We start from the raw sequence: 16,518 nt of genomic DNA on the forward strand, positions 1-16,518 counted from the left end.
GCCTCAGTGCATTCCATCCGCTAATGTGAAATCCGATAGGCCTCTAGCTCGTGGAGTTTGACTACAGCTTCGGTAGCTCAGTCGCGTCCGCCCTCGTCAGCTGTTGGTGTCGTGAAGGCAATGGATGCAGGTTGCTTCATGTGCCAACCTTGCAAGTTATCACCGACCCGGCCCCGTGAGTAAAGTGGGGCTCGTGCGTGTCTACATATTACTGGAAAGATGGGTGTTATAGAAGACTGACGGATGGCATACGCGAATTCAGGAGGGGGGATGGGGGCAGTTGCCCCCATCCCATGTGTCCTCCCCCCCCAACGGTTATAAAATAGGCATTTTAATAAGGTTATCATTATGTTCGTTTTATTTTGTGTATTTCGGAGTATCGAGTGAAAGAAACGAATTATTACTTTAATGTTAGCAAATTTCGTATCAAAATTAATAGAATATTCTCTACAGTTATTTCTGTATCTTTTAAATCTCAAATAAGACAAGGCCTATCAGAGCCTTGTGCCCCCAGAAAAAACTCCTGGAACCAACCCTGATATGAATCTCTGTCATAAGGCCTCAGCATTTTATCCTTTACGTGGTTCCTCAATATATTACCATATATGAAAATAAATAAAGATTCTCCACATATTTACATGTCATTCGATGTTTTACAATTCGCGTTCAAAACAAAAATTAGCATCGATATAAAAATGCGAAGGGGAGTAGAAAGAGTAATTCATTAATTGTCACAAAATATGATTTGGCACTGATAATGTAGGGAGGAATGTGAAAACAGGAAAATAGTCTCTTCTTAATCACTCCTTTCCAGAATCATAATGAACTCTATTATTCATACGGTGTTAGTAAAAAAAACCATAACTATTGCGCAATTATCTAAAATGCTAAATTGAAACATAATTTGCTCTAAATTCACATCAAACTAGAAGGTGGGTTAATTTTTTCAAAAAATATACTTTTGGGTGCCGATGCGGTATGCGTGTTGCATATACTGTCATTGTCAATTCGTGTCCTTTGGGAAACAAAAAATGTCATTAAAGCGGCTATATGTTTAACTTGAACAATACCTAAACTAAATTCATCGCTTGCTATTGGCCGACATTATGAAATGTATTATATCTATATGTCAAAAGGAGGATCAGAGGATAGTTGCCTCAGGGCTAGTGGCCATCTCAGTATACGTGTAGCTGCTAGAGGAAATATTTCTCTAGCAGCTCCTCTACTCTCTTCAGAAAGATGGGCTACGTCCCATTGAAAATTAGAGCAAAGTCAACCCCGCAAGCTCCATACTTTCATTTTGGTTTAGTTTTATTTACTATCGAATCAACTATTTTTGTGTGCCCACCCTAGGTGAAGAAGAAGTTAGCTATGGATAGAGGCACGAATTTTTCGCGGAATGACGCGAAATATCAAGATTATTTGGGATAACGCGAAATATATTATCCTACGCGAAAATAATGCGATTTTTAAAGAATTTTTACTGGATATTTTGCAAAAATGTTGCTTATGTAGCAAAACCTCTACCTATAGAACATCTATTCATCGTAAAATCCTCATCGACGGCCAAAATTCAAGCATGTAACAGAGGGAAACATCTCTGTATCGAACCCCATTATTTTCGACAAACCTCCGCACTTATATACTATCTTGTATACTATTAAGAGTGAGACCCCGAGACTGCGAAACTATCTCCACCGAATGAAATATTCCGTGATAAGTTTTGTTCTTGCTCCCACTTGCTATCTCATTTCTGCAGGAAATATTACTACTTCCGACTATTAAAATCTATCATTTTAAGCGCTGACAGAAAATTTCCAATTGAATTCATTCAAATACCCGTACAATACTAATCATCGGACGCGTTCTACATGTACAAATCCAACGATTTTACACATCTTAGAGACCTTTAATTGGGAATCAAACCATCCAATAAGTTACGTTAATCATAATCCGTCTTGTATTCTCATCTTTATTCGTCCGAGTATAGATGGGTAAATTCCGTAATTTTCAATTGAGGTAGTGGTCAAAATTGCCATGATTTTCAGGGGCAGCGGTAATTTACGAAAATTACCGCTGTAATTTCCGAGTTGCACGTCTCAACGTCTGAGCACGAAAATATCGCCAACGTCTGAGCTCCAGTCGCCAAGCGATATTCGTTTGTTTTTTTCTCGTTGTCGCAGCGCGATTTCTAACTTTGTCCCGGCACGAATGTCACATTAGTGATTACATTGTAGTCAGTTCATTACATTGTAGTCCCCGCGGAAGCCGGGAGTGGAATAGAAGGAATGGATTGTGATTGGCTAGATGCTTTTCCACTAGCAGTCTGTTCCGTATATTCCACTCCCATGTGAACTCAGCTTGAGACATCCCTACATTGCGTAAATTGACCTAAGGAAAATGCCGAAAGCAGTAACTGTGTTTGACCGCGAAAATCAGTTTCGCAGTGAAGGTTTCTATGTTTTTGATAAACAGAAGAAAATATTAATGTGCAAATACTGCAACTGCCGAATTGAATGGGCACGTAAAGATACCTGTGCTAAGCACTGTGAGGGTGCAGGACATAAGAAATTCAAAGAAGAAGCGAAGGAGAAGGGTCAATCAGTGAAACGGCAAGCTTCACTCCAAGAAACCTACCAAAGTTCTAAAATGGCAAGAGTAGAAAAAAATTATTTCGTTATGGCCACCTGTAAAGCATTTTTGGAAGCCAATATTCCAATAGAAAAAGTAGATAACCTCAGTCTGCGATCGTGGATGAGTGAATACATCCCAGGTGAGCAACTATTTAATTTTTCTCTATATTTTTAGCTAGTTATATTGATCTTTTTCCATATAACCTTTGGATATGGCTTGCTTTAACTTCTAAACTTAACCTTGCTATACTTAAAATTATGTATACTATCTGTAACTATGACAATATGGTGTTTCTCTATTCAAAAGATACTATGTACTGGGCTGGGCCAGATAACATGGAAATTTTGTGTTGCATTTAATATTTCGTATTTTTTTCAGGTGCTGGAGATTTGCCTTCAGCTGATATGATGCGGAAGACTTACATCCCTCAAGTCCGAGAAGAAGAGGAGGCATTTATGAGACAAAAAGTAAAAGACCAACAAGTTTCAATTCTCTGTGATGAAACAACAGATAGAAAAGGGCAGTGTGTTTTTCTAGTTTTAATTAAAATCCTAGAATGTAGTGACAGCTCCAAATTGTATGTCGGGGGGCAAAGATTTTATCCAATGCTAATGCTACTGAATGTGGTCGGGCAATAATGGATGATGTGCAAGTTGGAAATTTCTTTAACAAATGTTTCTTGTATCGTTACTGATTCTGCTGCATATATGAAAAAGTGTGTTGACAGCCTGAAAGTCCTGTTTGGTGAGTCCCTGGTGCACGTACAATGCTGGGCACACAAACTTAATTTAGTGAGTAATATTTTTCAGATTAATTTAAAAGAGTTAAATGAGTGTATACTGCAGGTGAAAAGTGCATTTCTGAATACGAGAAAAAGAAAACATGCATACCTTGCTTTCTTACAGCAGAAGTATTCAGAGGTTGAAAAGAAAGCTAAGCTTTTTCCATCTCCTGTAGCTACTCGCTGGAATTCTTGGCACAAGGCTGTCATTTATGTTAATGAGTATCTCTCAGATATCCGAGAATTTTTCTCATTGGTGGGGGAGGGAGGAAGTGCTGTACATTGGTTAAGTAGCCTGACCGAAGAAGAGGTTGCTATTATACAGTGCCAAGCAGCATTTGTTGCTGAACATTGTCAACCGATTGTGAAGCTGCTAGAATGCCTTGAGGGTGCATATCCTTATTCATACAAACTACAAAGCCAATTAATAGACATAGGAAATAGTCTAAAAGTTATAAGTGATGGTAGTTTTGGGAATGACACATCTGGTCTAATAAAAAATCTCCCAAAAAAACTTGCACCTGTGCTGACAGCAGCATTAACTAATACAGCTACGAAGGCAAAAATCAAGCTTTCACAGTTACAGTCATGGAGATACTGCCAAGGGATTTCTTCATTCTATTGGCCAACTTTTTGATGAAAGATTCATGAGATCCACTACAAATAATGATATTATCAGGGCCTCAAAGCATCTACCATTAATGGCAGCACTATCTTCACAAGTGGTTCTTGAGGGCCATGCTGCTGTTAAAAGTGCACTCACGAAAGCACTCTCTAATGGATCTGAATTTGACCTCATGTCAGAATTACTCAACTTAAAAAAAGATCATGCTGAGTTTGTACATGCAAGTGTTAAATCACTGTCGGTACCAGTGTCTAATGTGGACAGTGAACGTGGATTTTCAGCGTATACAAATATTGTAAGTGACCGTAGAACAACTTTGACACCAGAAAATGTTGAACTTATGTTATCTTTGACATTTGGAGATTAATTGTACTGCAAAATATTCAGATGAATAAATAAATACTGTATTTTTGTGCATGTACCTCAATCATTGTAACCCTATGTCTACGTTATACCTATATAACCATTTCTGTATGTTATAGACAAAACCATGCATGTACATTCCAAGAGTAAAATAAATATATTATTATTAACTGTTGTAAATACATTAAAATGCAAATAAATTTTCTCCAGAACAGCCATAAATATAGTGAATGCAAGGTATCACCAAATGGCGGCTGAGAAATCTTGGATGAGTCAATATTTTTTAAACACCGAAATTTAGAGCCATTTCCCATTTTTTATCCCGAAATGGGTCATTTTTAATGACGAAATTCGAGAGTTTTATTCACCCCAAATTCTTGCCTCTAGCTATGGAGGGGCATCGTGCAACGTGTAAAGCTTAACGAGTATTCGCTAGCATATTCGCTTGCATGCCTTTCATTTATTTTAAGTGAAAACAACAGCTGGTGCACTACCCAACTTACTTCGCGTATCATGGGTGACAATGCTTCAGCTAATGGCGAAATATGGCGCTCGTCATTCCATTGTATGGATCTATGACTCCACGTCTCACCGTACACCTTCAATTTTGAGTTCACTCTAACGTATGACGCGGTGAGGGCTGGTTGTTCATCCCTCGCTTCACATTATAATTGGAAATGCTCTCGAAGGAAAGAATCACCCTTGATTCCGTACAAAGCCATCATGAATAATCGCTAGCATGTACTCGTGCGGTTTATGAGACGCATCACTCCTGCTCAACCGGCAGTATTTGCTTTCTTGCTTAAGGACTAACAAGGTTGTAAACCGCCGCCTTGTACCGTCCTTAGAAAGAGGACATGTCTCCAGGCCTTTAGCATGACGCAGTTCTGAGTTGAGGGTGGAAACAATTTGGGATCGGTGCGAAGCCACTCAGAAAATAGTGCAGTTGCTGGGTAACCATGTGACGATAGTGTTGGAATTCATTTCTAAGTGGTGTGCCTTTTCCATCTTGTGAAGTTATTTCAAATTTCCAATAAGTAACATGAAGGAAGTAATGTGTGCATCTAAAACACGCAAATCGTTCGTTAAAAAATGTGAAGCGCATTGGTTCGTGTGGAGTTCGAAAATATCTGAATTTGGAAATCACTGGTTCAGCGCATTACATATTGTTAAGTATGTTGGGTGGTTTGTGTGTGTGTGGAAAAATCTTGTGGTGATTGCGAAGTTTTTTGTGTTACCATGAGAGTTACAGAAGAGGAGTAATGATACTGGGGTGCTAGGATTTGGCTTCATTCTCCTGGAAAGTGTCAAATAGCTCCAGATTCAAGGAAATAAGCAAGTAACTATAATTTTCACCTTTTAAATCTACTCGTAATTATTTTATTTTTCTATGCAGTTGATTGGGAGAAAACAATTATATTGGCTTCATTAATCACACTGGGGGCCGGTTTTATAATGTCTGGTTAAACTGGAGTTTAAGCTAAGCGTCGGTTAAGTCCCAAAATTCTGTTTTATAATCGATGGTTAAGTCAAATCTGAGCGTTAAAGTGGTAGTCAAGCTAAACCATGGATTTCCCTTGGGTAAAAGGTTAACGTGAAGTTTAAATTGTTGAAAATGGCGGATGTTTTGAAATGCTGAAGTACCCTACGATAATATACGGAAGAAATAATCGACCAAACGCAGCATCCTCCGTTTTTATCCGTATCTACGATATCAGCAATCATTTTCCAATATTTTTAGCACCATACTAGCAATTTAATAAGTGAAATATTTCCATAAGACCGGTGATATATCCGGAACGGACCACTGTTTTCATGCTATTCGACGTATTCTACGGTATACGCTACGAAATCCTTACAAACATCTCAAGTTTGATAATAATCACCATCCAATAAATAATATTGTCTATTCTATGGACTGCAGTCGGAGATCGTGTGCCAAACCCCTGAAAATGTTGAAGTTATGCAATATTTGTGCCGGTGTAGGAGTTTGTTATGATTTGTGCCAGCCAAGTGAGTTGATGAAAAATATTAGAATTACATATCGGAGAGAAAGAAGGAGGTGTAACAGGAGTGTAGGTATAGAAATCTGTTATTACCTGGTTTTGCTGACTTCATCAACGAATTTAAAATGTGTCGGTGTTTACAAAGACAGTTTGAATTAGAAGAACAGCGAAGTTTCGTATTTGGCAATCGAAAGAGAGAAAAAGATCGTACTTACTGATTGCATTCTGATTTACTAGCATTTGATGTCACTATAGAATTTATAATTAATTGTGAGGATATATGTTATGAGGTGAAAGTATTTTCGTATTTCCTTTTCCAAAAGATATGTTTGTCAAAGTACTACAAAACAAATTGTAGGTAAGTCCATTAACAATATCTGGTGTACGGCTTGGTATTTCTTGGAGATAAATATGTAGGAATAAGTGAGGCAAGTGAAAGATTGCGTGAAAAAGAAAGGATTTTGCACGTTTCGTACGTAATGTATACAAGATACTGTTTGAGTTTTCTTTGGAAGCTGAGAAAGGCAAATTGATGCAACCAATACAGCTCGTGTGGGTAAAAAAGTAAGAATGACTGATTTGCTCATAAGATGGTATGACATATTAATGAATTTGTTAGGCAAATGAGCCTTTAGAGTGTGGAAGTTTAATAATTATTGTACTTTTTGTGACTAAGTAATGACCTATCATTATTTTGATAGAAAAAGATTTGGAAAGGCACCGTAAGCAAGAGAAGTCTTCTCGTCTCTGAGTGTTCTAATGTGTAGCCTTCAAAGTGCTGTTCGTAGCCAAACACAGGTTATGTACTATTAAAACCTCCTAGCAAATTATCTACTATCAAAAGTAGCTTCAGAGCTATAGAATCAGTGATGCATCTACCATCAAAAGTTGTTTCAGAGCCATAGAATCAGTGGTGCCCATCTAGAACCTCATGTTAAAATATAAGAGTGCCAATTTGGTTACCAATACTTATCTTATTTCAGGTTTGAATATTTTAATATAGTGAAAGTTAACAATTCGATATTTTATCCTGAAAAAGTTTGGTTTTATTCCACACATTTGAGCCTTAATTCAAGGAGAGAATTTGGACCCTTGCACCTGAAGACTCATGGAACATCAAAGCCAGATTAATCAAAGAAATATTATTTTAAGGTTCTTAAGCATTGCCTGCTAAGGGAATATATTTATTGAGGTTCTCAAGCATTGTCTGCTAAGGGAATGTTTGAAACAATCAGAGTCAGTTGTATTTCTTACAACGTTGAGCCAGCTGGGCTACTCTTCTACATCTACATCTACATAATACCCCGCAAGCCGCCTAAAAGGCGTGTGGCAGGGGGTGTTAGGACACCAGCCGTTTACAGCAAAAAATAAAATAAAATAAAGTGCTCAAACGAAGTTGGGACTAGCGTTTATTAAAGTCCTTTATGGTTCGGGGGAAAAACGATTTCGCGTATCTATCCGTTCGGCAAAACATCTCTCTTAATTTATCACTTCTATCGGACCTGGAAATATAGTGTGGCTCTAATATTATGTTCTCTGTGTCGCTCTTAAAGATATCCATTCTCAATTGTTCAAGCAATCTAAGCCTAGCGCGCAGCCTCCGAGTCTCCAACGGCTCCCAGCCTAATTCGCTTAACATCTGGGTAACACTGTCTGTACGCCCGTAGCAGTTTTTGACGAAACGCGCAGCCTTCCTTTGAATTTTATTCAGTTCGCGGATTAAGTCTTTCTGCACCGGATCCCATATGCTCGCTGCATATTCAAGGTGCGGTCGGACGAGAGCGAAATAGCACCTTTCCTTTACTTTCTCATCCGAAAATCTTCCCACAATACGTTTGACGAAACCTAATTTCTTCAGTGCTGTGCCGCAAATATTCTTTATATGTGTTCCCCACGTGAGGTTCGAGGTTATCGTAACTCCCAGGTACTTCACTTCGTCTGTTGCCTTTACATTAATGCCATCCACTGCATAAACATGGTTAGAGTTGGACGAATTCCGCAAGAAATGTACCGCCATGCATTTGCTCAGATTGAGTTTGAGTCCCCACTCTTGGCTCCACAAATGAACGTTGTTTAAGTCAGATGATAGAATTTCATAGTCAGAGTGATCACTAATTTCGCGATAGATGACAGCGTCGTCAGCAAATAAACGTATTTTACTTCTAATGCGGGAGCAGAGATCATTAATGTATATAATGAACAACAGGGGGCCGATTACGCTTCCTTGTGGAACACCTGATGTAACGTTTACAACATCGGAGCTAAGTCCGTCAAGAACAACTTTTTGTTTACGATCTCTGAGAAAGTCGCGTATCCAGTTTAAAACTGTCTCGTTTAATCCGCATGACTGTAATTTGTATAAAAGTTTGTTGTGAGGTACAGTGTCGAAAGCTTTCTTAAAATCTAGAAATAGTGCGTCAACTTGTCTTTTCGATTCACCAGATTTTATAACGTCGTGAAGAAAGAGCGCGAGCTGTGTTTCGCATGATCTACCTTTTCGGAATCCGTGCTGACAGTCATGGAGGAAGTTACGTCTGTCCAAGAAAGTCATGATATTGCTAACGACGATATGCTCAAGTATCTTGCCTATAATCGATGTTAATGAAATCGGACGGTAGTTGCCTGGGTCATGTCTGTTTCCCTTTTTGAATATGGGTGTAACGCTTGCAGTTTTCCAGTCGGGCGGTAACTTCCCTTCGGAGAGTGACTTCTTGAATATGATCTCTAAATAAGGTGCGATCTGCGGAGCTAACTCTTTGAGGACACGCGCGGGTATTCCCTCCGGACCCGGAGATTTACTATTCTTAATCGATTGTAGTTGTTTAGTTATCCCATCACGTTGTATAGATATTTCTTCCATCGATTCCTCAGTATATGGGATGTCTAAATTGAACTGAGTATCGTCAATAGTGTATACACTTTCGAAGTGGGAATTTAAAGTATTAGCTTTGTCAATATTTTCGGTGACAAGTTTACCATCTTTATCAAATAAAGAATCTACGGTTGAATGTTTTCCCTGAAGCTCTCTCGCGTACGACCAAAAGGATTTCGGATTTTCTTCGAGTAATTCACCGAGTACTTTTTTCTTAAACTTTCGCATTGCCGTTCGCATTGATTTCTTGGTCATTGAGCGTTGTGCAGCGTAACTTTCTTTAGCTTCAAGTTCCTTCGATTTATTACGTGACGTGATGGATTTTCTGTACAAGTGGTAAAGTTTTCTCTGTTTCCTAAGTTCCCTTCTGACATCGTTATTGTACCAGCGAGGTTCTTTATTATCACATTTCAGTTTTTGCGGAATATGTTCGTTGATTCCTTGGCGCAGAATTTCTAGGAAGTGTTTCCATGTCGCATCTGTGTTTTGGTCCTTTGATGTAACTACGAATTTTTTGTAGTAGTCATTAAGCATCTCGCCAAATTTAGTGAAGTTGCATTTATCAAATAAGTAAATTTTGCGTTTAGGTTTTACGGCTGCCACTACATCAATTTTTAACGTTGCAAAGATTACTCTGTGATCGCTTATACCGTCAATAATATCGAGTTGTTTTATCAACTTAGGATGGCTTACTGCTAAAAGGTCTAATATCTTATTTCCTCTCGTAGGTTTGTCAACTACTTGGGCTAGAGAGTGATTTGCAAGAACGTTGAGTAATACCTCGCTGATTTCTCTATTCCTTGAATTCGTTTTTACGGTGTAAGTATCCCAGTTTATGGATGGAAGATTAAAATCACCCCCGATTACTATTACACTATTACTGTCTCTCTGAGTAAATGCAGATATTTGATTTTCTAGAAGGTACATAATATCGACTTCGGAGTTCGGCGGTCTATAAAAAGAGCAAACATGAATACTCCTTTTGTTTCGTTGTTTAATTGTACACCACACGCTTTCTATTTCGTTGTCAATTATTTCGTGGGCGGCGCTGTGCAAATGTGATTTAACTGCTATAAAAACTCCGCCACCTGTTCTATTGCGTCGATCGCATCTGTAAATTTTATATTCTGGAGGAAAAACTTCGCTGTCGCTTATATCTTCCGTAAGCCAGCTCTCTGTCCCCATGACCACGTCTGCGTCCTGAAAAATATGCTCGACTCCGGCGCGCTTGTTTTTTACGCTACGGCAATTAACTACAACTAGGTTAATGTCATATTTTGTAGTTAGAGTTTCGGCTGGTTCTTTTCCAAGCTTTTGTGTACTCAGCGGGTGAATTTTATTGGCAGTACACATAATATTTGACATGTTTTCATTCTCTGGAGCACGCGTTTTGGGAATAAATACGCTATTGTCCGGCGTTACCGCTCTTAAGTTTACTTCCTCGTATCTTTCGCATTGCGGATTTCCTCGGAGGCTACGTTTAATTAAATCATTGATAATCCCGCTAGATGACCTACCCTCTAGTCTAAAAAATACCTACAGTGCTCAAAAATCCTACGAGCCACCCGTTCCGACGCCTCTTGCTTGCTATTGGGGAAAGCTGTTGTCTGTGTACATATGTATTTGCTCATGAGGTTGAATTTACAGGAAATGACTGCATTCACCACCATTCCATTCGTTACCCTACAAACGCAGAAAGGATTAAATCTGGATTAAACACGTATTTTGAAATCCACGAAATCTCAATAATATCTAGATTTAATCTGTTGCAAAGGTGTTGCTATGTCCTCTTTTTCTCATATTATATCTAGATTTAATACATGTAATATCTCGCCCCACGATACAGATTTTTCAGGGATTAAATACAGATTTCAGTATCTAGATTTTCCTGGGATACATTGTAGTACTGCTTTTCATTTGAACTTTTATCAAGGAACCTTTGCGTTACAATTAATGATATATATTGAGGAAGCTTCCCTGAAGGGAAAACCCTCTGACCACCACAATAAGATCTCTACCTATTCACCCCTTAGCTCCAACAAGAATTATATTATCAAGCACCCAATAAGCAAAATCTTTAAAAATTCACTAACCACTATGCAATAATTAACTGACTTGAAGGAAAAAGATTGTTTATTTGGATTGAGAAAACATGACTCACAATAATTGATATTTTATTAAAAAGGTACAAATATCTATTTATATCACATACAAATTCCAAGCATTTCAAATTACAATGAAATTAATAATTTATTAATCGAACTAGCTTTTAATGTGCCCTTATCAATGTCATAGATTTTTAGGTGGAAAAATGCATTAAGTAGCCACTTCACAATAATACACTGACTTGAGGAAAAAGGTTAATAATATGGATTAAAAAACATGAGATAGAGCAATTGATGCTTTATTAAAAATCTCAAGTATTTTTTATTATCATTATATAGAATTCCAAATTACTATGAATCTAATTGATGTTGAGCATCATTTGCCTCCTCCTGCCCCTTGCACTGGCCTGCCGCAGCCAGAAAGGGAGGAAAGATAAACACAATATACTACATAGAAAAGTGGCAGGTGGATAAAGTGAAAGGCTTTGCAGTCAATATAAAATAAATTTTTAAAGTACTAGTTCAGGGAGAAAGCAGATCAATAAAAACAAAGGCATTGAAATCAACAAACATGACGACACTCACGGCAGAGTTAAATGCTTATAATACAAGGTTAAGATAGAAAGCAGATTCATAAAAACAAAGCCATTTAAGTCAATATAAGTGAGCCCATTGAAGTCACAGTTCAACCATGGGCCCAATAACGGTCACTCTAGTGAATTTTTAGGGAGAGAAATGATAAAATTTTTATATTGCAAGGTTCAGTTAGAAAACAGGTTCATAATAACAAAGCCATTGAAGTTGACATACCTGAGGACACTAAAAGCACAGTTCAACCATGGGCTTAGTAAGAAAAAAGTTAATGGAGAAACCAGGTACCAAAGAAGGAATCTGAAGGGAATTATGGAAACGGAGTTCAGAGTTCAATAAGCCCACCGAATAACATTGAGAAACGAAAAATTTCTCCTCGTCGTCGTTTTTGTTGCCAAGACCATGATCCCTCGTTACTATTTTCAGAGGCACTTTACAAATTGAAACATTACGATACAGTCATAAAATGAAGCTCATAATGAACCAACGTAATACATAAATGTGCACCAACGTAATGGAATATGGTTTTAAAAAAAAACTATGCATGTATATTGAATGATAAAGTTCACTACATACGGAAGATCCAGGTTACTGTGAGGTGCAAATACGATACTTATGCAATCGATGGATGTAAAGGAAAAATATAACAGATAATGGAGCAAATAAACCATATGCAGCTCGTGTCGGTCAAATCTAGTCGTTTAGTAACAATAACAAAACACACTTTCACACTTCATCACTAATGTTTCGGCCATTTTGAAAAATTACGTCACCGACGCTAGCGCCGCTAGTGGCGCAGAAACTTCGGAAACAGATTTAATCCGTATTTAAAAAGGATTTGGAAATCTAGATTTGATGTATTATGAAATCTCCCTAAAATACAGATTTGATCCTTTTTGTGTTTGTAGGGTATTTTCCATGCTTATCAGTGACCACTGAAATTTTTTCATCGATAAGCTCTTTCAAAGTATCTTGTATGATATTGGGCTAGATAAGGTGGAAGTTCTTCATATTACTTAGTAAAATTAGACATTGCAGTATTTCCACTGAGTTTTATTATAATAAAATCAGTGTAAATATTGCAATGTCTAATTTTACTAATAACTCTTTCAAAGCCTTAAGTGGGATCCTTGGTATGGTTTCTTCATAAAATATTAACCCTTACTACTACTTGTCGAGGTTTAACTAACTAATATGTTTAATAAGTCTTCAAAGGATAAGTGAGGACATATTCCTATAACAGCCAATTTACATCACATATCTGGTACACTCATTCGTTTCTTGGGAGTTCAATCCCATACGTAGCTGTTATTATTTTTTTCATGCTCCATCCATTGAACTGTCACTAATGAGTACATACGTTCAAAAAATCAATTAGGTATAATATCATCAACACTTATAATCATGCATGACTAGAAATCACATTCCAATACTTACTGTTAGAAGTGATCTACTCATTAAGGTTGACGTAGTTCTTTGTAACATACATGGTACCAATAAATGGAATAACGTTATTCCATTTATTCCAGAACCATTGTCTCCCTGCCCTTGCTTGTTACTCAAAATCCTTACCTTAATCACTGTTGTCAGTATTTCAAGCTTGATGTACACTTCATCTACATAATTTATATCTAATTCATCTCCTGCAAAAATTCCCTCACCTCACTTATCAGGTCTAGCAATTTCTACTTCCTTTTCCTCTGTCAATATTATCTATACATTCCTGTGTACCTCTATTCTTATCCTCCTTCTTGGTCAAAAATACCAGTTCCATGGCAAACCTTACTCCATGTATCTTAACCAGACTTCTATTTGCACTTTGGTACTATGATTTTCCCTTTAATTCTCTTCTTTTTATTTATTCCAAGGATTATCTCTGTCTCATCTATCTCGCTCCAATCTGCATCACTAGAGATATATTTTAACATGCATAGCTGCAACGTATGTAATGAGAAACAGTCTATGAGAATGTTCATGTCACAAAGGCAAATTTCTTAATAGATTTATGAAAGTGGAGTGGATGTAAGGGAAATTGCTTCTATAATCACTTCATAAATAGAACATGGTATGATAAAATTCTGTGGGGAAGTCGTATTATTGCATTTATGATAATGGAAGCACATACGTTAATTATAAGTGAGTGATGTCAGTGTGGTGATTTAGAGATTACTTGGTACAGCATTCAAAAGGATATCCCCGAGAAGTAGGTAGTAAAAAAATAACTTAATAACTTACTGTGGCGCTATGTAACAACATAATTCCATTGAAAACCCATGTCCCAAAAAGACAGTTGCAATGAAGGAGTCATCATGATGGAATCCTTATGCTTTGCATTTGATACAAATAAATTCTTTAAATGCTATATAAATAACTGTATCTTTGTACCGTGACGGATCCATGGGGGGTTGGGGGCTATGGAGGGTATCCAATTTACTCCCCTTGGGTATCCAATTTACACTAGATAGAATGGTGGTTTATTTCCAACCCCCACTACAGCTGGAATTTTAACCTCACCTAGCCCAACCCCCTTGTCCCTATCCTGGATCCACTACTGTCTTTTGTATAATTTAGTACTCTGCTAAATATTTAAAACATGTTCAATGAAAGCTTCATATTTTGTGGGCTGAGAATAAAAGAAAATATCTATCACATGTATAGTATAGTATTTATAAACACCACTGAGAGTTGAAATTTAATGCTTTCATTCTGATTAGATATGTTTTTTGACAGATTTTTTATAAATTGAACCCAGCAACTTTAATATCTTTGCACCCCATCTCTTTTCCTTAAATCCTAAATACAATACAAGCCTTTGCTGTTGATTAGATATGAAGTTAGTTATGTTAGCACTTAAAACTTATTCTTACACAAGGTTTGCAAAAATAGTATTAACATAAAGAATAGATCCCCCATCCCAAGCTATGAGCCAAAAATAGTTGCAATATTTGTTACAGATGCATATTTTTATAACAACATGCAGCCTACTTGTAAAGTATGAAAGGTTAGCTGCAAACTGTACATTTATTTAATAATTGGATAGCAGGAGCCCTTGAAGTAACTGTGGTAGGGTTATGCATAAGTTATTCAAACTTTATTCATTCTCCTCTACTTTTAATTTTAGACTGTGAAGTTATGTTCATAATCAGTGAGTTCAGAACATCTATTCAATTTTATGATGGCAGTGAATACATTCTCAATGGCATTACCATAAAGACTCACAGTCATCCCTATTACAATATCAACTACGCTATTGACAGCCAGTATCAAAATATGTTTCACTTTATACTTCAATGGTAAGGGCTACTTGGTGTCATGCAATATATTTTGGTTTCTCTAATGAAGAAATTTAAACTTATTTCTGTCCCTTATTGAAATTTTATTTGCCAGAGATTATGGATTTCATGAAACATATTGCTTCTCAACAGCATCCATATATAGTCAGAAATAAGATGAGATAATTTAAAGTTATGAAATATCTGCTGCTAGCTGACAATTATATGGCTCAATTCTTTTCGTGTATGTTACACGAGTGGCATATAGCTGAATATACCTCCTTATTGTGAATATTTTAATAAAACTGAAAATGCTTCTAGAAAAACCCAAAAATCATCGAAGGAATTACCATGAATTAATTGATCATAACAATGACATCTTCAGTGTGACAGAGGCCTTGTTATGGTTTTAATGAACACTGATGAATTTTTCTATTAGACGGTGGTTGGTTATAAATTCTGTTATTTAAATTATGGCCATGGTGATTACTTTGAAAACGGGAAAGGCTTTGATTATTCACAACTTGTTAGTTGTTCCTAATTCCGTAGGGAACGCAGAGATTATGATAAATTAGCGTAGGGGCCATACTAACGCTAAGAAGATATATCTAACTACAAAAGTATGATTAAAATTTATCGTCATTATGAATACATTGTAGCCTCAAAATGTTCCTAAAATCGCTCTGGTGGCCTACTGAATAGAAAACCATTTCAATTGGTTTCACAATACAAATGAGAATCTTCATTCTCGTGTAATAAGCACAAACAAGGTTAATTTACCACTATTTCTTGCAAAGGGACTCAGCACTCATACAATTAACACTTGTACTTGCCAAATATTCACAAATCGAGGCGAGTATTTTTATTTTAACGACACACTGATGATTGACCATAAGATCGTCAACGATTAAAACCGAAAATATTGGCGTCATCTTCGTTTTCAAAGCTAACCATCACTTCAAAACAAACGTAAACAATTCTTTCACCACTCTCCAACTCGATTTTTTCAATTTTGACTTTCGTCTGTTTCACTTTTCGCGATCAATTGTTGGTATGAGAATTACAGTAGCTACGCTTTCCTCTCGTTAAAGTTCCCATCAGCCAACTGGCGGTAGGATTTGCTTTATAAAACCCAACCTCTCGTTAATCTCCACGTTACCGTTATCTCCACGTCAACTTAACGTGAGGTTTAACCAGACATTATAAAACCGGCCCTGGGTGTATTTAGAATTCTTAGCCTTCACGGTGTAGCATATTTAGTACATCCCA

General features: G+C 37.1%; 1 protein-coding gene across 1 annotated transcript; it reads left to right on the plus strand.

Moving 5' to 3' along the window:
- Positions 1-1,395: 1,395 nt before the first annotated feature.
- Positions 1,396-3,859, plus strand: LOC124173805 (CGG triplet repeat-binding protein 1-like). The gene is made up of 2 exons (XM_046553103.1): positions 1,396-2,773; positions 3,013-3,859. The coding sequence occupies exons 1-2, from the start codon at positions 2,401-2,403 to the stop codon at positions 3,270-3,272; spliced, it is 633 nt and encodes a 210-aa protein (XP_046409059.1). The 5' UTR covers positions 1,396-2,400; the 3' UTR covers positions 3,273-3,859.
- The last annotated feature ends 12,659 nt before the right edge of the window (positions 3,860-16,518 follow it).

This window comes from Ischnura elegans, chromosome 1 (assembly GCF_921293095.1).
Source record: "Ischnura elegans chromosome 1, ioIscEleg1.1, whole genome shotgun sequence".
Taxonomy (NCBI): domain Eukaryota; kingdom Metazoa; phylum Arthropoda; class Insecta; order Odonata; family Coenagrionidae; genus Ischnura; species Ischnura elegans.

Coding starts and splice junctions, on each gene's coding strand:
- LOC124173805 (XM_046553103.1), top strand. CDS start 2,401: ATGCCGAAAGCAGTAACTGTGTTTGACCGCGAAAATCAGTTTCGCAGT. Junction 2,774..3,012: donor GATGAGTGAATACATCCCAG/GTGAGCAACTAT, acceptor TATTTTTTTCAG/GTGCTGGAGATTTGCCTTCA.